The 21,914-nt window shown below is 41.2% G+C and overlaps 1 protein-coding gene across 4 annotated transcripts; it reads right to left on the bottom strand.

Annotated features, from left to right (window-relative positions):
- Nucleotides 1–2,168: 2,168 nt before the first annotated feature.
- eif4enif1 (eukaryotic translation initiation factor 4E nuclear import factor 1) lies at nucleotides 2,169–18,822 on the bottom strand. 4 transcript variants are annotated; one of them, XM_050038572.1, is made up of 19 exons: nucleotides 18,469–18,822; nucleotides 17,605–17,753; nucleotides 17,442–17,515; nucleotides 15,925–16,052; nucleotides 15,266–15,540; nucleotides 14,614–14,812; nucleotides 13,175–13,335; nucleotides 12,304–12,463; nucleotides 10,457–10,633; nucleotides 9,990–10,261; nucleotides 9,289–9,363; nucleotides 7,735–7,921; nucleotides 7,040–7,128; nucleotides 5,949–6,082; nucleotides 5,771–5,852; nucleotides 5,529–5,652; nucleotides 5,119–5,433; nucleotides 4,517–4,687; nucleotides 2,169–3,112 (listed from the first exon to the last, which is right to left on the bottom strand). In XM_050038572.1, exons 2-19 carry the CDS (start codon nucleotides 17,698–17,700, stop codon nucleotides 2,925–2,927), a joined length of 2,907 nt encoding a protein of 968 aa, XP_049894529.1. In that variant the 5' UTR covers nucleotides 17,701–17,753; nucleotides 18,469–18,822; the 3' UTR covers nucleotides 2,169–2,924. The 4 variants fall into 4 exon arrangements, with proteins under 4 accessions (XP_049894529.1, XP_049894531.1, XP_049894530.1 ...); XM_050038574.1 differs by having other exon boundaries at nucleotides 10,035–10,261; XM_050038573.1 differs by having other exon boundaries at nucleotides 12,304–12,442.
- Between the last annotated feature and the right edge of the window lie 3,092 nt (nucleotides 18,823–21,914).

Here is a 21,914-nt window from a genome sequence, read left to right as displayed (position 1 = left end):
CATTTCCCTCAGAAAACATTAGGGGACCCATACCAGTCTTTTGAATAGTTATATAACCTGTGTAAAACAAGACAATAGCTGCATAATAAATCTCTACCTAACTTTAACCAGACCCTGAACACCAAACTAGCACTGTCTAGTCAAGATGCTAATAGTGGACAATATTTCCTTAAAGGAGCAGTGTGTAAGATTTAGGGGGATTTATTGGCATCTAGTGGTGAGGACTGAACATTGCAACTATCTGAAACATCTCCCAGTGAGGATTTCTTCAGTGTTCATTGTTCAGGAGGTTTTTACCTGGAGCTGAATTATCCACAGGTCTCTTCCTCTCCAAATTAAACTAGTTAAAAAACAAACAAACAATGAAGACAGCCGTTTCACGTTTTTAAAAAAAGTGTTTTTCCAACGCCACTCGCCACACAAAAACACAATTAGCCCCGTCTAGAGCCAGTGTTTGGTTTGTCTGCTCTGGGCTACTGTAGAAACATGGCGGTGCAACATGGCAGACTCCATATACAAGGATCCGCTCCATGTGTCGATGTAAACAGCTCATTCTAAAGGCCTTTGCACACAGAGTCCATTTCTTTCATCCAAAATTATTGCAAGTCTGAAAACAAATACGACTTCACGTTGTGTCAGTCATGTTTGCACACTGAGTCCGAAACTTTCGTCCATCATTAAAATTCAGAACAGGTTAGATTTTCTGCGTTGTTGGCATTCGTCAGAAGCCTTTAGAGAAGTTTGACCAAGAATCAGTGAAGAAAATGTGGCAGCAGGACATAGCTGCAACAAGACAGAGAAATGGGGTGCACAGAATCATTTCATGACTCAGACAGCTCACTTATTAGATAGTAATATTCTGGTTGATGATGATGAAGAGGAGGAGGATGTGGACCGCAGAGACAATGTGGAGACAGAGTGGTGACAGCCAGATAGGTAACTCCAGTGGAGAGAGGCAAAAAAGGAAATGTGTCTTTGCATCTTGTCACGTATTGTGAGTGTGTTCAAAACAGTCCTGTAATTCATAAAGTGCATCTTCAGGCCAAGTAGTAACAGACCTTTTGACAGGTCTGGTTCTTCGCCTGATGGGGGTGTATGCTGGGATGAGCAGCAGTGAGAGGTGGTCTGATTGGCCGAGGTGGGGGAGAGGCATGGCTCTGTAAGCGTGCTTGATGTTTGAATACACATGATCAAGACTCAAGAGTGTTCTCCCCTCTAGTTGGACAGTTAACATACCGGTAAAATTTTGGGAGTACAGTCTTCAAGTGAGCCTTGTTAAAATCTCCAGCAACAATGTGTACACCATCAGGGTGGACCCGCTGAAACAGCCGTGACAATAACTACTGTTAGCTCTCTGGGTAGATAGAAAGGCTGGCATCTGACAGACATGTACTCACAACTGAACTGAACAGAATTTTCACAACTAATAGAACGATAAAACACATCAGAATCAGTGTGCCATTCCACTTCTGCCAAAATACCACCCCTTAAATCCTACACACTGGTGCTTAAAGACCTCAAACATATTTGACATTTTGCACTGGCATGTCTTGTAAATTACTGGCTCGCTTGCCGTTTTATCTGCATTAAGCCATTTTTGGCCTGCGAATTAATAGGTCTCTCTACATTGTACTGTATTCTTAAATATATGCAATAAGTGGTTTATTTTTACAAGTACTTTGTAGGAGATTAGAAGAAACCTGCAAGACAACCATCAGTATTTCCCTTGGCAAGTGCAGCAGAACAGATATCGCCCTCACTCAGTTCGCACAGAGTTCAGAGTAACACACAGCTGCTGTTTATTAGGTACACCTGTACAGGACAAGCTAACGCAAGCCAAGACCGCAGCTCTGCCATAAATTCATTTTTTTTTTTTATTGAGGTCATAGTTTGTGTTGAACTAGATCATTACTGGAGAGTGTTTCTAATATTCTGCTCCTTCATGTATGCAAACATTAGGATCATCTGTCAGTATAATACAGTCCAGTCTAACAGTTAAATCAACACATCCAGCAGTGTAAATAACCAAACATTAGCTTTGCAAAGGGACCGTTTATGGCAGAGCTGTTGGATTGCACATGTATACCTTATAAAGTGGCCACTGAGGGTATATATTCAGTACATTAAAAAGGAAATACAAAACCATTTAAACAAATAAGCAAACTGTGTTTTACTGAATTTTATTTATTAATTCTATTTGTGCTTTTTATAACTTAATAGCACATAAACTGAATCCCAACCACCCCCAAAATTGACAATGTGAGCAGTGCTGCCCCCACCCCCTCAGTGACAGGTTGGATGGGAGAGGATACAGTTTAAAGGAAGGGGAAAAAACAAAATAAAGGCACAACCAGCGCTTGCTGCATCCCCCTGGAGTCGTCTTCAACTGCTCCAGCCAGTCTACAGAAAAGGGCCACTAGCCATGCCACACAGGGGAGAGTATACACATGTCTGACTGGCAGCAGCCCTTTCCTCAGTGCAGTTCAGCGGGGAAATTAAAGTTGGACAAGACAAGGAATGCTACCATCTCTTGGTGACGTTGTCTCTCGCAGTTTTCAGTTTGAACCGCAGGATAGTTTCACCTTCCCCATTCCAAAAAAAAAAACCCCAAACAAAAAAAACAATAGCTATATACAGGGAGAATAAGATTCTTTCCCGTGGTCTGTACAATTGGGCCTATACATTATTTACTGCGCAGAGCCTAATACAAAAAAAATATCACTCAGTCGGCAAAACAAATGGCCATCACTTGTCCTCCCTTTTCTGCTGATAAGCCCCTTCAAAAAGCAGTGACTTCAAGGTTCAAGACAAAGCATGGCTAGACTGTCCAGGTCTTTCAAATCAAAGTTCACATTTTAATGGTAACGAGGAGGTGGAGATGGGCATAAAGGGAAAAAAAAAATCTTGCTATGCAGCAGTGTTTCTTATGGCCGAAACTCCAACTCATCTACACTTATGACCTTGGCCGGCATGGAGGGGAGTGGCTGTTCTAGCACGTCTGATCCAAACCACTTGGCGAGGCCTAGAGGGGGGCTGCCGCCATGTTGCTGGGAGCCGTTTGTCCGGTGAGGGCCTTGGCTCTGTGACTGAGGGCCTGGGATGCCTGGGTGCACTGCAAGATGCAACAAAAATAGTTTAATTCAAGAGAAAATAGAACAAAAAAAACTTGTCCCATTTAACTAATTTCTGCAGTTTTTCATCCTGCTTAAATTTAAACTTGAATATTCCTAATTTTTTCAGTGTCAGTCACATAAAACCACGTGTGCAGACTTTGTGCAACTAATTTTTTTTTCCTATGGTATGCTCACATGAATATTTAAGGGTAACCTTAGCCTAAGAATTTCTTTAGGATGTTGTAAGGGGAAACCTTTGTGTTTGCCCATAACTACTTTGGTATTCCCTCATGTGCTGCTAGAAGGTCCTTAGTAACCATTTCCCTTGACAAAAAAACAAAAAAAAAAACAACCTGTCAAAAACAAGACAATAGTTGAATATACACCGTAAGTCGATCTTCACAAACTCTACAAAACTTCAACCAGACCCTGATCACCAAAATAGCACTTATTGCAGAAGTCTTCTGCTTTATTCAGCATTATGTTGCACCCAGCAGGACTCTGATTTAATAAATCGGTACTTATAAAAATGTTAACTGCATCATTGAGGTAGACAGGCATTAATGTTATCTGGAAAACATCACGTTTATTGACTTTAACATATTTGGTATTAATTTAGCTCCATGTAAACGGTCGCCAAATGAGTTAGTGTCTGTTTATGAGTTGTAAGAAATCATAACTTATCTTTCACAAGGAGTAGAAGTAACAGAGTGCCTCGGCCAGGTTGGGTCCAATTGACTATATGCATGCAGGAGTAATTTGACTTCAAGTCGCATGATCTGGGTGTGTTAGTCCGACTTTGAGAAGTCTGATTGAGTACAATTTCAATCTGTTTACATGTGTATGTTTACGTGTATTTTAAAAGTCCGGTTTTAGTCGGACTACCACAATAAAATCGATTTTCTATAATGTCATGTAAATGTACTGAGTGTGTTAACAGGGTATGGCAAACCATATAGCCCACATATTAAGGCTACCTGTTCTATCAGTGGTGCCTCTCCTACAACGCTAGCGTTAACACTAACAGCTGTTATATAAATGGTAAAGTTTGTACTGGCAACCTTGTAGCTAGCTCGCCAAATGTTAACATAATATCTTATATATCAGCGGTAGCTATATTGTTTTAATGAAATTTTTGTCAAATTCTGTCTGTTTGGTAATCTCCTTCCTTGCCGTCACCTTTCCTGTTGTTAAAACACCTAGGCATGGAGACAACCTAAAAGGCTTGATGCAACACTACTAAATGGACCCTCATCTTAGGAAAATATTTTGCTTAAGGGACAAACTTAGGTTTGAGGTAGTTTATGCAACCGTGCAGATACCTTTATTTTAGGTTATTCTCAGCAATCAAAACCTTTGAGGTGACGTGATACAGCCATTTGCAATATTTGACTTCCACTCACTTGGTCTTTGTTGCTGAAGTTGCTGCTGCATAACTGCTAACTGCATCTGAGTATTGGCTCTGGGAGGTAGAAGTGGATGCCCTGTCGCACTTAGAGGGTACAGCGGTTGTCCAAGCAGGGCAGGAGGCAAGCCTTGAAGTTGGGCAAGGTCCATGTGTTGTGGAAATATGCCTGGTGTGTACAATTAAAGACTTTTATCAGAGATAATTAAAGATACAGTTGGCAACTTTACAAATAATTGTCAAATTTGCTGAAACTGTCTTCTCAGAAGCACGTGAGACAGTCTGTGACAAAAAAAATCATGTACCTCCTCGCACTCCTTGTGCTTGTAATGGCATTGCTAGAATTGACCGCAGCACACGAACACAATACAGACAATACAGTAACAAAATCTTGATTCATATTTGAACAGTGCTGCCTAGTTTGACTGCAGTTCACAAACAGTGACTGTTCACATGTGGTTATGCCTTTAGAAGACGAACGAATGCCTTAACAAATAATGAACTACAGTTTTAAGGTCAGAGGATTCACATCAGCTCAATTTACTGTTAGGAAAAACAACAAGGGGATTAAAAAAAATAAAAAATCATGCCAACACTAACCTGCTTGCACAAGAGCGGGTCCAAGTTGCTGCGGCTGGATACCCTGCGCTAGCATTCTCTGAACCACATTGGGGTGGAGCTGGGGAGGAGGGCGCACCATAGGTACATGGGATAGCAGCGGTACTGGATAGATGGGACGAGGGAAGGATGAGGAGGGTCCTGGAGGTACCATTGTAGGCGTATGGTGTCCAGCTGAGCCAGGCCTGAGACGCTCCTGCTCCTTACTTGACAAGGTCTGCGCACTGGCCTTTACTCCCCCAGACTGGGCAGCGTTCCCATCCATCGCCTCCAGGTACAGATTTGGGGAGCTGCTGTCTGTAATGACATCACCAAAATCGCAATGTTACAGTGTTGTAGTACTTCAACTAAACTTTGTATCAGGGAGTTGTGGGTGAATTAACACTCGGTACCATCTTGAGAGTGTCCTGATGCCTCTTCCTTATTCTCTGAACGACTCGATGGTTCATCTCTGCTTTTCTCTTTTGTTGCATACATTTTGCGGATCACAGATGTAGGTGTGAATGATGGAGACAGCTGTAGAGTGTAAATAAAAAGCATTAATACCAAGAGGTGTAGACAAAAGTTTTAAGAGTCCAACTTCACAGGACAACTCTGAAAAATGACAGCTGGGGGGATTAAAGTTCATACTCACCATACTGGTGACAGCATTGCCTGGAGAGTGTCTTCCAGCAGGCTGAGGGCCTGGACCAGGAGAGCGATTAACACGCTGCAGTCTGAAACACAAGCACATCAGCCATACATAATCATATTTATTATGTCACCATAAGCACATACTGTGCAGTATCTAAATACCTTTTTAAAAAACTAACCTATTTCTGAAAGACTTGTCCTGTGGTTGCTTGTAGCCAGACTGGAATGAGTGGTGGGCGTGTAGAGCGAGATCCTGTTGGAATGCCAGAGCCTCCAGGTCTGCCTGATTCACTGGCATAGACAGCGCCCTCATCTGGTCAAACAAAATACACACAACTGAAGAGATGGCCAACTGATGTCTTCTGATCTATTACTTGACAATACACCCTGGTCAGCCAAAACATGAAAATCACTGACAAGTGAACACTTTGATCATCTCGTTATAATGCAATGTTCTGCTGGAAAGCCTTGGGTCCCTGCATTCATGTGGATTCAACTTGACATGCACCACCCATCCAAATACTGTTGTTACAGACCAAGTACACCCCCCCCTCATGGCAACGGCCCCCAGTGGCAGTGGCACCCTCAGCAGGCCACGCCGCATCGCAAAAACTGCTAAGGAATGACCCGAGGAACGTGACGAGAGCTCAAGACATTGAACTGGCCTCCAAACTTCAAAGATCCCAATCTGATCGAGCATCTGTGGGACATGCCAAAACCCCACCTTGCAACCCACAGGACTCAAGGGATACGCCGCCAATGCCCTGGTGGCAGACACCACAGGATACCTCAAAAGGTCCCGTGTCCATGCCTCAACAGGTCAGAGCCAAGACCGATCCACAGTGGGGCCTCTGATCTGTCAGGTATGAACACAGGGCCTCTGGGATACCACCATGTTCTACAGATGCTCGATTGGATTCACATTTCACAAGCCATTATTTTGCGTGTCTTGTATTACATTGTAACAAGATGATTGTTATTCACTTCCTCCGTCACTGGTTTTAATGTTTTTGCTGATCGTGTATAGACTGACTAAAAAAAAGGCAAAAATAAATAAATAAATAAATTGTTTTTTCGCTTTCCTTTAAGATTCATGAACAAATAAAGATTTTTTTGTATCGCAGCTTGGTATTTGGGCAGTCAGTGTGACTTTTCTGTTCCGCTGAAATCTGATAACAGAGTAATGTAGCATACTGAGGTAGAATATTGAAGCTCTTTTCAGTAATCAAACAATAAACCCAAGTTCACCGTGTCTAAACATCTAGGTTACCTGTTGCTGTGCAGCAGATCCAGGGCTGATAGACCTGTGTACATCACCAAACTGTTCTGGCAGCATGGGCTGATGACCCACAGGAAAACCTTGAGGTAGGAGAGGGAGAAAACCTATTACATGATTCAGCTTGTCTGAACAATATCATCCAAACACACAAATAAAAAGCACACTGAAGATATTGGACATTGAGGCTACAGCCCCAGTACAGCACACTCTGTCCACAAGACCTTAGGGCAGAGATAATCATATACTGGTTCAATGTTTTCGGTCATACAGAAAACTAGGGAAAAGAAAGCAAAAATTCCAAAACATTTCACTATGTTGAGCTGTCACTACTTTTATAGTTCCTGTGCAACACAGCCTCTGAGATTTGTTTCACTCCTACATTCTTGTTTTTATGTCATCTCACAGACTGTGTCAATGCCATGCCATCAGCTGTAATAAGGTTTGGATTGCATTGACAATAAAAAAGTTAAGTCGTCCACTGCTAAACACTTCATGTTTTTGGATGGATTTTCATTAATAAAATTGTGTGGTCCTGTACTTCTGGGTTCATTTCTGATTATGTGATCATGAATTCTGTGTGTGCAGCCTGATGTCAATGCTTACAACATACATTCTTTTCAGCTCTAAAGTTTAGTTTACGCATCTTTTAAAAAGGCTGCAACATGTCGCTTTTGCAATTAACTTACCTGCAGAAGGCTGCAATCGACTGTTGAAGTAGTCAGGTGAGGGTGCCCTCTGTGGAAAGAGGGGGGGCGACGGGCCCTTGTGTAGCAGGCCATGTAGAGGGGCAGAGGTTGTTGGGCCCTCAGCGTTGCCCAACAGATTGCTGAGTAGTGTAGGAGAGGCACTACGAGGAGGACCTCCCAAGAGCTCCTACGATACAAACATACAAATACATTTCTCAGGATGTCATAATTCACTTTCATGTTATTGGTCTGGCAGTTAGAGAAGTTCATAACTATCATCCATAAAATGTGGGACGGAGAATCACAGCTTCCTATTAAATTCTATCAGGAATTTGCCATATTGGGACCTGGCAACCTCCAACAGCTTTATTATAGAAACACTCTTAGATACAGCGCACACAAGTTACAGTGTTCCTGCATAGTTAATGTTTGTGTTTGATGGGCAGCAAGATTTTAAAGACACCAGTGACCAAAACAGTCTGAACAAGTGCATATATTGTTTCTATAAAATTAATGTACATTTTTTGCTGCAGGTACAGCTTCCAGTTACCTGCACTGTACAGGTTATGTTTTTGGTTTGGTTTATCTGTCTGTCAGCGATATTAAATAACGCTCTTGCTGTTGAAATTTATTGGTGGATCCGGCATATCTGCCAGCTCCAATAACTGTCAAATGGTGTGCAGACTCCGCCTCCTCTGTGCATCACAGGCGTGGTAATGCTGCGGACCCACTATTCTCTACTCCCCTGGCCAACCGTTCTCAGAAGTCTGGTGAAACGTTAAAAATCTGGGTCGTGGCTAAAAACACAGAAGTTGTCACAGCCCTGTAATTGCATCCAATTGGGGGCATGTTTAACACAATGCTCTAACTTTTGTTTTAACTTAGTTGACTCTGCTCGTCCAGACTGAAGACAGGTTTATGAGCCACATCTGCCATCTATACAACTTCTCCCCTTCACGTCCTACCCTTTGTTTGGAATTTAAAGTGACCATTGTTTTTCCCTCCAATATGATTGATTGGAACAGCCGGAAATCACAAGCACTGGTGCAGTGTTGCTTGTCTTTTCCGCCAGCTGCCTGCCCGCCATCTGGACAGTGCGCCGATGTCTTGACATCATATGCAAAGCAGCCAAGAAAGCAGCCTGTGTCAGAATTGCTTCTCCAGTGTCCTTATTTTCCACCACCCCACTGTTTTACAGAGAAGAAAACACAACTCTTGTATTTATGTAATGTTTTTCAGTTCTGATAGGGTTGGAAATTAGAAATAGATCTGAGGACCCAATTCAAAATGCAGTCGCCCCGAAAAGACTACCACTGGCAGCAGAATGATTGGGCTGCAAATCACTGAGTAGCTGTTGTTGAAAGGAGCAACAATTCACATCTTGTTCCCCTGGCACGTCAGTTGCCAGTCTCATTCTGTTGCAAAAAACACCACCTGTAGGACAACGTGACCCTACTCAGACCACTATGACTGATATAATTTGCACCCAGCTGAGACGCTGTTGAAAGGGAAATAGTGGCAGCATTAGCCTGAGAGGATAGTAAACATACACACCTGAAATATGTTTTTCTGCTGCTGTGGAGGCACCTGAGCTTCAGACATCGTCACCACAGCTGGGTCTGAAGATTGCTGCATTGTACAGGGACAAACAATTTGTGGCGGGTGCAGTGTAAACAAAAACAACCATTCCCTTGTAAAAACCCATCCCAGTGAGCAATGAGTGCATGGTAGACAATCTGGGTTGTGTCATAACAAAAACTGGCTATCAAGTATTTGTTGTAAACCGACTGCAAGCCGCCAGGGATGGATTTGTACACGAGTGTCGCAAACCAAGTGTCCCTCATGCAAGTCAGGTATGCCTTGGATACTCGCAGTATATTGTCATGTTCTTAATGAGCATTCATCCCATGAAAGAGCTAACATGGTTCTCATCTCAGCTTCTGAATCTGGGATCGGTTTTATTTTTCTACTGACTTGCATAAAAAGGACAACTGCAGCTTTCATGTGTCACAATCATTCAAAAAACAAACAAAAAACCCTGAAACACATTTAAACAAATTTATGCCCATCACTTTCTCGTCTGTACATGAAATTTTCAAAAGTAGGTCATCTAGTTTAAGCTGGAAAAGCTTGCATGCTACATCACACCAGGCCAGTTTTATATGAGTGCCCATTCCACAGCAACATGCACAATGTTACTTCTCCAGTCAAAGCCTGTTTCGATATGGATTAGAAAAACATTCAGAAATACTTACAATAGTTGTGTTGGTTTTGGGGTGAGTTGGCAGAGTTCCACTTGCCTTCATGCTGCTAACCAGTTTATTAAAGGCCGACATGTCTGTGTCACGTGAGCGTGGACGGGTGCTGGAGCCGCCAGTTAAAGCCTCCTCTAAATGCTGAGCCATGAAGGGCGTGCCGTTTCCTCTCTGGGGAGGCGGCACCTTTCGCACCTGAGGTTCTGAGCTCAGCTTCATCTCCTTCATTCCACCCTCCACTTCCTCGAGCGAGAGCACTGCTCCACAGTTAGCTAGAGATAGACAGAATGAACTTTATGTGGCGCTGTTCAGAACAAAGTTACAGTGCTTTCCAGGTAATATTTAATATATCATGCTACAATTGTATCCACATTGCCTGACTGTACATGACGATGTCTTGTCCACTATATATTCCCAGTAAAAGTTGCAACTTGTCTTTGCAAATGTTTTAGTGAACTGACACTCACTGCTTTCCCGTAGCCGAGCCTTGTTGACCGACAGGGTGGAAAGAAGAGGCTTCAGGTCTATTTTGGCCTTGTGCAACAGCTCCAGGATGTCCACCTTCTCCTTGCACTCTGATGACTGAATAGGTGTGAAGTATGAGGTGGGGCCTTGGCCGGAGGACGTGCTGCGTGGCTCAAGCCCTTCAGAGGAGCAAAACCAAGATATAGTACATGCATCACAGAAACTGAGCACTGTGTGGGCACGGACAAAGCAAGAATGTAACAGGCTTGCAATCACATAGCACTGGACTGATATAGTAAAGAAGCAGTTTGGTGGTGACCAAGTTTAAAGCCTCTTATGACTACATGCTCCCCAAGATTAGGTTTGAATGCCACTCCGCCACACTGAGGCACAGTCAAGATTTGCTTCTTTCAGTGGGTTTCTTTTTAATAAAACAAGAGAACAATCTGTCTAATAGTTGTTTTTGCCCATAATGCATGTTCAACGAGAGGAAAAAAATAAATCCAGGGGCCATCTGTGAAGCACATTTACTGAATTATTTGTATAATTTTCAAAACCCCAAACCTCCTATAATCAAAAATGAGAGAACAGGCCTCTGATCTTGATGTTTTCATACTACAGGCCTTTACACACCAAGTCCATATTTTACATCTGAATTGAATCTGAATATTTAAAAATAAATACACATCGACTCCTAATTTTTGTCTTCATTTTTTGCATCCACCAGAAGCCTTTACAGAGTTGTTTGATGTAAATGTGGGGTAACTTGTGGGACACATCCACAACAGAGAGGAACAAGGTACATACAGTATCATTTCATAACTCAGCTTACTTTAAACAGGTCAGACAGTAATATTCAGGTGGATGAGGAAGAGTTAACAGAAGATTGAAGGCAACAAGCAGACAGAAAAACAGTGTGCAACAGTGTGGAGATGGAGATGGAGGACAGCTAAGCCCCTCTGGGCAGCCGCAGTGCCAAATGCAAGACACAGAGAGCAGTGACAGCCAGGGACGAAATGTGTCCTTCCATTTTGTCTCATATTACGTATTTTCTCAACAAATACACATCAGACTAAGTGTGCAAAGTTTCTGTGCACAATGATTTTTATTAAAAACGACATATGAAAAATATAGTCTTGGTGTGCAAACCCCTTAACACATGCAAAAACACAGCTTTACCAAAGATTGCTAGTAATAAAAATGTTCAAAACCGGTTTCATATTGGGCTCAACACCGGACTGGACAACCAAATTCAACCACTAGGTGTTCCACTTGTTTCAGCATTATTTCCTGGCATGCATGTTAGATGTATTACCACCTTTTATCAGGTTGTCCTGCAGTGGTCACTGACCCTGCTCGTGGAGAGCTAACGCGGCTGAAGCCTGATAATGACCACATCATTTGAATCAGGTGTGCTGGAGTAAGGAGAGACCTCAAACATGCAGGGCATGCCTCATCAGTTTTTCAGCTCACCTGCTCCATCAGCATCAAATCCAAAATGTTGCCATATTGGCGCAGTTTTAGTTTAGTCGTCTTTGTGTTTAACCCCTATGTCTTAACACCACAATTAAACACATGAACTTTCAAGTAAACAAACAACATGTGCCACTCTTCCCCTCTCCCACCTCAACTGAAATGTGATCATCATGCTGCCTGCCTCAGTAAAAATAAAGCAGTAAATTTCATGTGGCCTGTCACACTACTGGCACCATTACTGGTTTGCATAAAATCAAATCGGTTTAAAACTTGACACCAGACCAGGCAAATCGGGTACTTGTCGCTAAGTGCTATGCTTGCTTTTACAGTGCATTGTCACGTGAAGCTTCTTTAGGGAAATCACATCATTTACCTGCAAGTTTTTCCAGCTCCTCATGGGGAGTGGACCTCAGACTGCTGGACCGGCTGCCTGAAGGGCTCACGTTACTGGAGAACCACTGACTGAAGCGGCTAGCCGATACAGGGCCCTCCCCCAAAACATCCTCTATCATCTGGAAGACAGAGAAAGGCGCCTGTGAAATAAAGTGATAAACAGATAACAGTAGGCCAAAAGGTACAAGGACAATGGTGGCACTTACGTTTAGAGCGTTATCCATCGATTTAGCACAAAATGTGCTAGAAGATAGAGGGCAGTGTCATTGAATGCACTGCTGTGTGGCCTTGTGTTGATATAATGCCACAAACCAGTCTGTTCACAACTGTCTTAATTATATTTATTAGTTTACACACCGGTTCACATAGTTCTCCAATTAGCGGGCCTAAAGTAGCTATAATGATGGGCATAAATTTGGATTGTTGATACCTTTTTAACCTCTTTAAACCCATTCAGTAGTCCGCTAGCAAAAATATTTATAAAGTGCACCATTCAGTGACAATACCCACCACCACAGAGCAAGTTCAGTGAGATTAAGCCAGTGCAGCAGAGGTTATCTTATGCTGATTCAACGTATCTGCAAACTTGATACATGGCTTCAAAAAAGGCTTATCTATTTTATATGAGGCCTTCACTTGAACATGAGCAGATTATGTAATTTGTCAGGTCAAAATTGTGTCACATCTGTCTAGTTGTCTAGCCTCCAAAATGTTCTTAATAATGAAGAAATAAAGTCTGGTGTGAGAGAAAGCGACAGACACACTTGAAAACCTCTGCTGTTATAGCGTAACATTTGTGATGTTCACACCTTTACCACCAACAAAACCACACAGTGCACCCCAGTACTTACAGAGGCCAGTCCAGGCATGGTCTTCTCCAGATTGAAGAACTCATTGAAGTCAAAGTCTCCAGTTGATTGCTCAGGCAGGACGTCAGGGTGGGGAACCTCCTGATCAGCAGTAGACTGCAAACCACCATCTCGCTCCTCTTCCTGACCACCATTACATTCCACTGCCACACAATAAGAATTGCAATTTTAAGTATCCCTGATGTGATAGCTGTTGTACCATGCTAGTTATTCAAATTATACTATGCAGTTAAAGCTCAGGTAGGCAGTTCTATTCTGGCGTCACTAGGCACAAATCCCACATTAAAGTTTGAGCATACTGTAATTTAAGCGGTCTAAAACATAACTTGACTTCTGCACCTCGTCCTGGCACTCTTTTCAGGCTTTAGAAAAATCAAGGCAGTGATGGGAGACTTTGGCCAGTCACACGTCATTTCAGAGAGAGATAATTCCTTCTGACTAATCTAGAAAGGCAGATGTACATAGATGAATCTTTGGTGAAAGCCTGATTCAATGGCGAAAGTCAACAACTGCCTACACTGCAAAGCAACCCAAAAGAGGAAGACGGACTTGTCAAAAAGGGAGTCTGACAAAGGAAATAAAAACGTGTCAGTATTGGTAAAGCGTTTTAGACAGAGAAAATCTTGGTAATAGTTTAGCCTTCTGCTAACTGGAGCCAAAGTCTTGTTTATGTGGGGAACATTAGCCAGAGCTTTGAATTACAGTGTCCTCTGCCTCACTCCCCACCATTACAGAGCACCTCATAAGGAGGAGAGTGGGCTGCAGCTCTGGAGACAGACCCCCAGTCAGTGGCTGTAGCAACCTGAATCCAGTCAGCACCAACAACTTAACTAACCTGTTTAACAGCCACTACGCAGGTTAGAAAGTGCAACCTCCCCCCAGTACCATTACACAGCTTAGGCTAGTGGCCAGTGCTGGGGGGGATTTGCGCTGGCTGAATTCAAGCTGTTACAACTGCCGACCAAAGCTCTGGAGCTGCTGCTGCTGCTACTACTCTCCTTCCCACAAAGCCGTCAAAAGCCAGGGGAAGCGAGGCAGGGGGAATGTAGAGTGGCTAGCCAGCTAATACTTGTCTCATTTGTGGTCTAATAAAGAGAGAAACAGAGAGCAGGGCAAGGAGGGGCTGAGTGAATAAGCTGCAGGCAACTGTACAATGAAATAAGATTAAATCAATGTATGAAAAAACACTGGGTTAGTGCATGAAGTGAGTGCTTATGTCCATGGTTGTCTGGTGGAAGGGGCTTAGGACAGAGAGGGGAGAGCTGCAGGAGAAGGTTGTTCTTTCAAATTCTGGCTGTTAGTTTTGTCTTTTCCAGATTTCTGTCTACCTCAGCTTTGAGTAACAATTTAAAAATAAACAGATGAATAAAATGGGTAACCATTATGGTGCTGTAATTCTAAAGAACAAGGCTTTGACGTGCCTTCTCTTATGGACTCTGCCCTCCTCCTTGACCGCTTGGACCTGCGCTTATCATCCTCCAGGATTTTGTCGTCGAAGCCAATGAGCTCAATTGTCTCAGACTGGCTGGTGGGACCCCCAGAGAACCACTCTGGCTCCTCCTCCGCAAAAGAGTCATTCCTTCTCCTTTCACTAAACACACGTTTGTCACCGAAATCCCTCTGCAAAGGATGAGACAAGACCAACATGATATCAGTGTGTGTAATATAGAAGATAAGATCTTCACAAACCGATAATTAGATTAAATTAAAAGAGACTTTTCTAAAGAGCAATTCTTTGTATGGAGAAAGCACACTGATGAAGTAGGACTTCTCAGTCCAGGCAGCACATTCCTCAGAGAATAAAGTAAACTTTTGCCTGCATCAGTAAGCCAAATTCAAATTTTGTGAAAGTCATTTTTAAAGTTTATGGCTTTTATTTCACCTGCAAATTTCACTAATCAGCTAGTTGTATCCCGTTTTGTGAAAAACTGAATGGCATATGTGTTTGTGATTTCGCAGAACTCTTAGGAATCTATATTTAAAAGAAATACCAGCATCAACGCACTGAATGCCCAACCACTCAAACACTAAGGGAAACACATTATGAATGGACTGAAAGCAGTGAACACCAACCCTGAATCTTTTATCCTTGAAGTCTCTCTCACGTTCCCGCTCTTTCTCCGCACGTGCTTCTCTCTCAAAGGCTCGGGCAGCAATTATGCGGCCACTGCCGATTCTTCGTGTCCCTCCCAGACGGAGACTCTCATTCTCCTTATTTTCCAGGGGGCTGATTGGGCGACGGGCATGGGGTGCAAGCGCAGCGTTGCCTTGACATCCACCTCCAAAGCTGCGTCGCTGTGGGCTCAGTATGACATCCAGATCATCTTCCTTTAATCGCTCACGAGGATCTGAATATGATGCAGCATATAGGCTCATCGTTAGAGGTTTAAAGAACAAAGACACAGCACCAAGATCCATGGTCACATTGTAGTCTGACCAGCAATCCAAGGTAAGCCTAAATAAAGACCTTTTATTTTTCCCTCAAACATTATTACCTTGTTACCTCACCCCTCAAGACAATACCAGGTAGCTCAAATATTTGTTTAAGCATAATCCAGAGCTACTAAGTATTTAGAAGTTGTGCGCAACAACCTTCTCTAGATAATTGAACCACTTTGTGACTTATCAGTAGATGACCTCTGACACAAAGTAAGAAAGAAAGTAAGATCACTTTATGGCCTGTGTTTTGGTTTCAATCTTAATCTTGAGATTTCTGGCTCTGGGTCATTTACCTGGGATTCTTCGTTTCAAAGGAACTCTGTCATCCACATAGTCCTTCTTAAAACCTTCCACCGGAGAGCTTCGCTCTGAAGTGGGATACAGTGAGGCGTGCCACTTCTCAGGGTCCCAGACACCATCACTGAATCAAAACACCATTTAAAGCCACAATTAATAGACCTGAGACATACTAAACTAGTTGATTAAAACAAGATGAATAACATCCATGTCTAAAAATCAATCCCTGATCAGATATCTGGAATGAAAAACAGCAGGGCTCTGCAGGATCAACGATCAGTTCGACTCAAGATGGATAAGGTGTTAAGAGAGAGACCAAAGAAAATGTCAGACACCCACAAGTTTGCTTGTTATTCCCCAACAGCTTGTCTTGGATGACTGTTAGAGAAGGTCAAACAAACATCTAAATATTTAATTTATCAGCAGATGTCCTGAAGTCTGCCATCACTCAAATCTGAATGCAGCCCAAACAGAAAAGAGGCTGTAGAAACATGTCAAAGATGGCTTCTGAAGCAGAGGTTTCCCCGATTTAATGACAATGGCTCTAGAATTTAGAGACTATAATACATTTTTAAAAATACAAGCGATGCAGACATTTGTTTTATATGTGCCTTTATTATAAATATAAGACATCACAACATCTAGCATCAGAACCCATGTATCCGCTTGTGGCACTGCATTGTCAATATTACCTCAGGGAATAAAAGACTTGAGTAAATGTGATTAAATAAGAGCAGGTCCTGAGGATATTCAGGCCACCCACATTAATATAAGTTTGAGGTGATGTGCAAGAAGCAAAAAAGCAGTGCCCACACTTTCCATTAGCCTACCTGCTCTAATTCATAATCACATTAATTCAAAGTCACTTTTATATAAAAACATTTGATCCTGCACAATTCACACAATCCCAGCAACACATACAGTTAAACTAAACCTCACTTGATGCATACTTTGATCTCTATGCTGAAATGTGGTCTGAACTTCAGAGGCGTGTGAGGACATGTGCTATGTTCTGCATACTTCAGCTTTAGCAACTGTCTAACACATTCCCTGTTTTTTCATGGTTTCCCCCAGAAATTTAAAAAAAAAAAAAAAAAAAAAAAAAAAATCCACACATCCTATGGAATTCGAGTATTTATTAATAATTTCTTGGCCCAAAATTACAAAGGTTATAAATTATTGCCCATCATCTACCAGCACACTCTTTCAGAACGGCCAGTGAAAGCCACTGATACTTAAGGCTTGGATTTTATGTTTAAGCTTAAAGTTGATTAAGTTTATTCCACTTTCATCAGCTGATAGATTTAAGGGAACACATACCTATGACCAGACCACACACCCCAGTCAACTATTGTCCAAGAGAAGCAAAAAAAAGTTCGCGTTTTCAATGAAGCACATTCTGTCTCATTTCACAAAATTAGTCTCCCTTTCCAATGACCCATATAACATGTGAATATTATCATCATGTGGACTGTGAGTGATGAGGATTACACCTGAGGAAATTAACTCTTACCTGTCATATTTCTCACAGAGACACTCTGGCCTTTCATTGGAGACTGGCAGTTCTTTTATTTCCAGAAGCTCCTCCTGTATAATAATAATTGACAATGGTTAAGTTGTGTTGGGAAGAACACTATAAGGACTCTACATTATCATATTGGTATTTGTTTAATCACCTTGGTGTATCTGAAAGGAGCTGCGGCTGCTGGCTGTTTGACTTCATCCACAGCAGCATCACCATCCTTCTGCTCAACACAAGCATCGTTCTCCATGACTGATTTCAGACACAGGTCTAACAGCTTCCAGCCCAACAATCACTCTGCTCCTGTTGGAAACAAGTTTAACGTTTCTAAATTAATCAAGCAGCTCCACTGACTTCATTTTAAAGTGCATGGACAACAGGGCCTTGTAGGTTAACTGTATGTCGCAACTGAGTATCGGTGTCAATCACTGAAATCATTAAATAAAGTGAGGAAACAGAATGTCATTCTGGTGCTGTGAAGAGCCTGTGGAAACATTTAAAACTCGTTTGTATGGAAAAGCAGAACAAAAGAAGGGTGACTTTGTCTGAAACATTAACAAATATCTAAAAATTACAACCACATCATCGATAAACCTCACCTCAAGTCGAGCTAACGTACATGGGGCAGTTTGAACAAACGCTGCTAGCCAATTAGCAAGTTAATTGACAACAGCCTGAGACCGCTGACGTGAGACGTCAATTACTATGATTCACCTAGCCTTGGCGTAATTGACAAATTGCCTGCTAACTTAGTATCTGGCCTGTGAATGGGACCGTTTTGAAAAACAACTCGAGCTAGCACGTTGTTGCTACCGTACACTGTTATTATCGTTTGCTACACGAACCACCTCATCACTGTTTGTGGAAAATACACGCTAACAATTAACCACAGACATTGGTTGAGAGTTAGCTAAGCTAGCGTCCCACACGGATAACTCAAAACCTAATTCGTGATATAAAATTCGTACAAACGACTGGCTAGTTAGTAGATATAGAAAAACACAAACAGCCAACTTACTCAGTTTAAATGCTGCGTGGACTCCTGGCTGCTAACGGCCGAGCAGCGGCAGCTCACGTTAGGTAGCTAGCTAGCTAGCTAACCTAGCACCTTAAGCTAGCTAGCTAACTAGCTGGGGAATGGGGATAATGCCCACCCAGCGAGCACCAAATATTAAGCCGGCTGAGTTGTTGTAGTAATTTCAGCAAACGCACACTTAACTGGAGTAACTAAACAAAATAACACAGGTCTAGGTAACAAATCAAATCACGCGGAGACTGTATAATCTTAAATTATTGCCTGCTCTTTCTCTGTTTTCTAAGTCGTAGTAGCAATTTTCATCTGATCACCGCTTTAAGAAGGTCCTCGGAAAGATTACATCGTGTCCATAGCGCCTGAGTATAATGTTATATAGTCTGGTGTGTGTCGTGTGTTATGTTAATATTACATAAATAACATGCTACTACTAAGGTGTGTCCGTGCAACTATATAAACCGTGGCCAAAAAAAAAAAAATCTAACTTGTTTTGTAGAGGTGTCATTTACACTAAAGTGAGAACATCCAATAGGCATTATTTGGGGCAGCTACACATTCATTTAAACTTTATTTACAACAATTCCACATTACAAATTCTCGTAGGAATCTTGAAAAGTGCATTTTTCCACACAATATAGTATATATATATATATATATATATATATATATAATAAGTATATAAAGTATATATTCAAAACAAAATTAAAGCCGCACGACTATATTTAGAATAGATAAAAATAAGATACATATTTAAATAAAAATATAAATATATTTAAAGGTCTTTTTTTCTGAAAAGCCAGATTTCCGTGTCTTATTTAAAATAAAGCAGGTATAGGTGCTGTATGAATTTCATAAAAAATATCAAAATGCTCAACCGACAGAGAAATGCACACAGTCCATATTCAGAAACTGTGCCATAATTCAGAAGACTTCCACTATGATGTCATAAGTATAGGCTACTATGTAGTAGGGATGAACATTCATATTCGAATACTCGTTTGGACATCAGTATTTGCTAAACATATAGAGCAGTGGTTCCTAACTGGTGGGTCATAGTCCAAAAGTGGGTCACGGGCTCATTCTAAATGGACCGCAAGTGAGTTGCAAACTTGTCAAGTTTGTAAAAAATAAAAACACTATATTTTTAAGTACAGTAAATTTCCAGCTCAAAGCTTTTATTTTGAAGTGCTTCAAAATATGAAGAGTGATTGACTAACCAACAGCTACCTGACAGAGACAGCACAAATGATGATGCTGAATGTATTAAAACTGTGGGACCTCAAACTAATGACTAAGGGGAAATCTGGACCCCAGCTGGCCAGTTGAGAAACACTGGTGTAGTACACGTGGCCGCCCCTTCCACATGTGACTATGACATTTATATAATTTTTATATATGTTATGAGATCCCTTCGGCCCTTCTATCTAGGTCAAGATGCCAGAAACTGTGACATAGTTTCACAGACTTTTTGCATTTATGTATCAGTTGATAATTGTAAAGAAGAAAAAAATATTTAGTTCATCTCTAAACCAATTTAATGAAGGATTTGATTTTTCCATTTACATGTAGGCCTAATATTTACCCATAAATATGATGATGCTGACCATATAAGATATTTTTGGGGAGATTATTAGAATTTGATATGTGTCAAATAGTGTAATTTTCTACGTTTACACTTAGCCAACCACTTATATGTTGTTAAAATGATAGCGTGACTGGACATTAATAAAAAAGATGTTCAGCAGTTTCAGGGTCATTAAGACAAAAACAAGGTGTCGACCTCAAATCTAAATCGTCACCTTCTTAATGTTTCTGCTGCTGTATAATATCTATTAACAATTTTAAAGTGTACTTTGGCCTTTAGAGAAATTGGCCATTTTAAATATTTTGAATATTTATTGCTAAATTAGTATAGCTTATTCTGATATTTGTGTCTCTTATACAATCTAAAAAGAAGTTACATTTCAGAATTTTCCCAGCAGTTTTGTTGTTACATTTCCTATCACTCGCCATTGGCCAGTTTGTAACTCTGGCATGACTATCTGTACATTTGAGTGCACCCAGGGATGTAAACTTCCCTTAAACTGTCTAAATGCCCCAGACAAATAATCTTTGATTAACAAACATAATTTCTTGGCTCAGAAATGTGTCATCTGGAATAATCAGCACATCATGTTCAAAAATATATCCTTATTTCATAAAAACTGGTTTAATTACAATATAATTCTAGTAAACCAATGTTAATATGTTGTTGTTTGCTACTCTAAATTCCTCTTCCTTTGGCATTGCTGTTACTCCAAACGAGTTTGCTACTGTTATTGATGCTGTTTCTTTTGGAATTCGAACTCTCCTAAAAGGCAGAAAGACCAGTTTGTTTACTGAAACTTGACCTGGAGGCAACGTCAGTGGGTAAAATCTGTCTGACCACGACCGAAACAAAATCTGTAACATGTATTCATTATTTCGAAAGGATCTTATTAGTACTCATGCTGCTGTACCCTATTGTTGTAGATTTGATGACAACTTAAATTGTAAAAATATTTGGAATCTTCTATACAAATATCTCCTTAGAAATAAGGTAAAGTGAATTTCCTTTAAAATCATAAATAGATATTATCCTACTAGCCATTATCCACCTAGACTGAAGTTAACTGTTCATTTTGTGAAATGTATTAAGAAACAATGCTGCATCTGTTTTGGCAGTGTCCCTACACTAAGCAATTTTGAAAAGATGTATCTTCATATATGGTTGATATTGATTGGCATTGACTCTGAGGTTTACAAAACCTAAAGAATTACATATAATGATGATCATTCTAACATAGTATCATATTCATAAATCCAAATTAAGCCATGCCTAGCCTTTATTAAAAATGCAACTAAACAGTACACTAAGGCCATTTTGACTGACAAAAAAGATTTATTTGTGTCCCTTTTCTATTGTTTTAATTTAAAGATTCCCACTGGCTCTGATGTTGTTTTGTCTCTAGGCTATTAATAACGTCTTTGTTTGTATGCTTTGTATTTTGTCAATAAAGATTTGAAATATAAAAACGAGATAGTTTGGGGTTTGTTCGATTTGTTCCTCAATCACTACCGTCTCCTTGTACTTCTTTGTGAAAACTTGAGACCCCGCCCCCACGGGCTGTCCAGGGCTGGATTGCGTGTAGCCGCTACGTTCCTCTCCCTCTGTTAGTACACTGCCACGCGCAGCGAAAATAAACACGTCACAATTAAAACTCTCATTCGGTGGATAAGGTATTTTAACTGTAGACTCAGCTACAGCTTGAAAATATTATTAAACAGTGTTAAAACTCCAGAGAGACACATTTAACGTCCAAATCCTGAACTTAGTACTGCGCATAGCGTCTGCGCAGCCTGTTGCCGTTGACGACTAGAACAGACCCTCGTGTCACGCTTGGGTCACGTGA

This window comes from Epinephelus moara, chromosome 24 (assembly GCF_006386435.1).
Source record: "Epinephelus moara isolate mb chromosome 24, YSFRI_EMoa_1.0, whole genome shotgun sequence".
Lineage (NCBI taxonomy): Eukaryota > Metazoa > Chordata > Actinopteri > Perciformes > Serranidae > Epinephelus > Epinephelus moara.
The sequence above is the reverse complement of the archived record's forward strand: the minus strand, read 5'-3'. Positions and strand labels throughout refer to the sequence as shown.

What these genes read in the sequence shown, in the direction of transcription:
- eif4enif1 (XM_050038572.1), bottom strand. Translation starts at nt 17,700, where the DNA reads ATGGAGAACGATGCTTGTGTTGAGCAGAAGGATGGTGATGCTGCTGTG. An exon ending in CTCCTTTCAGATACACCAAG is followed by an intron (nt 17,516 to 17,604) that starts GTGATTAAACAA and finishes ATTATTATACAG; the next exon opens with GAGGAGCTTCTGGAAATAAA. An exon ending in GATCTGCTGCACAGCAACAG is followed by an intron (nt 6,083 to 7,039) that starts GTAACCTAGATG and finishes TTGTTTGACCAG; the next exon opens with ATGAGGGCGCTGTCTATGCC.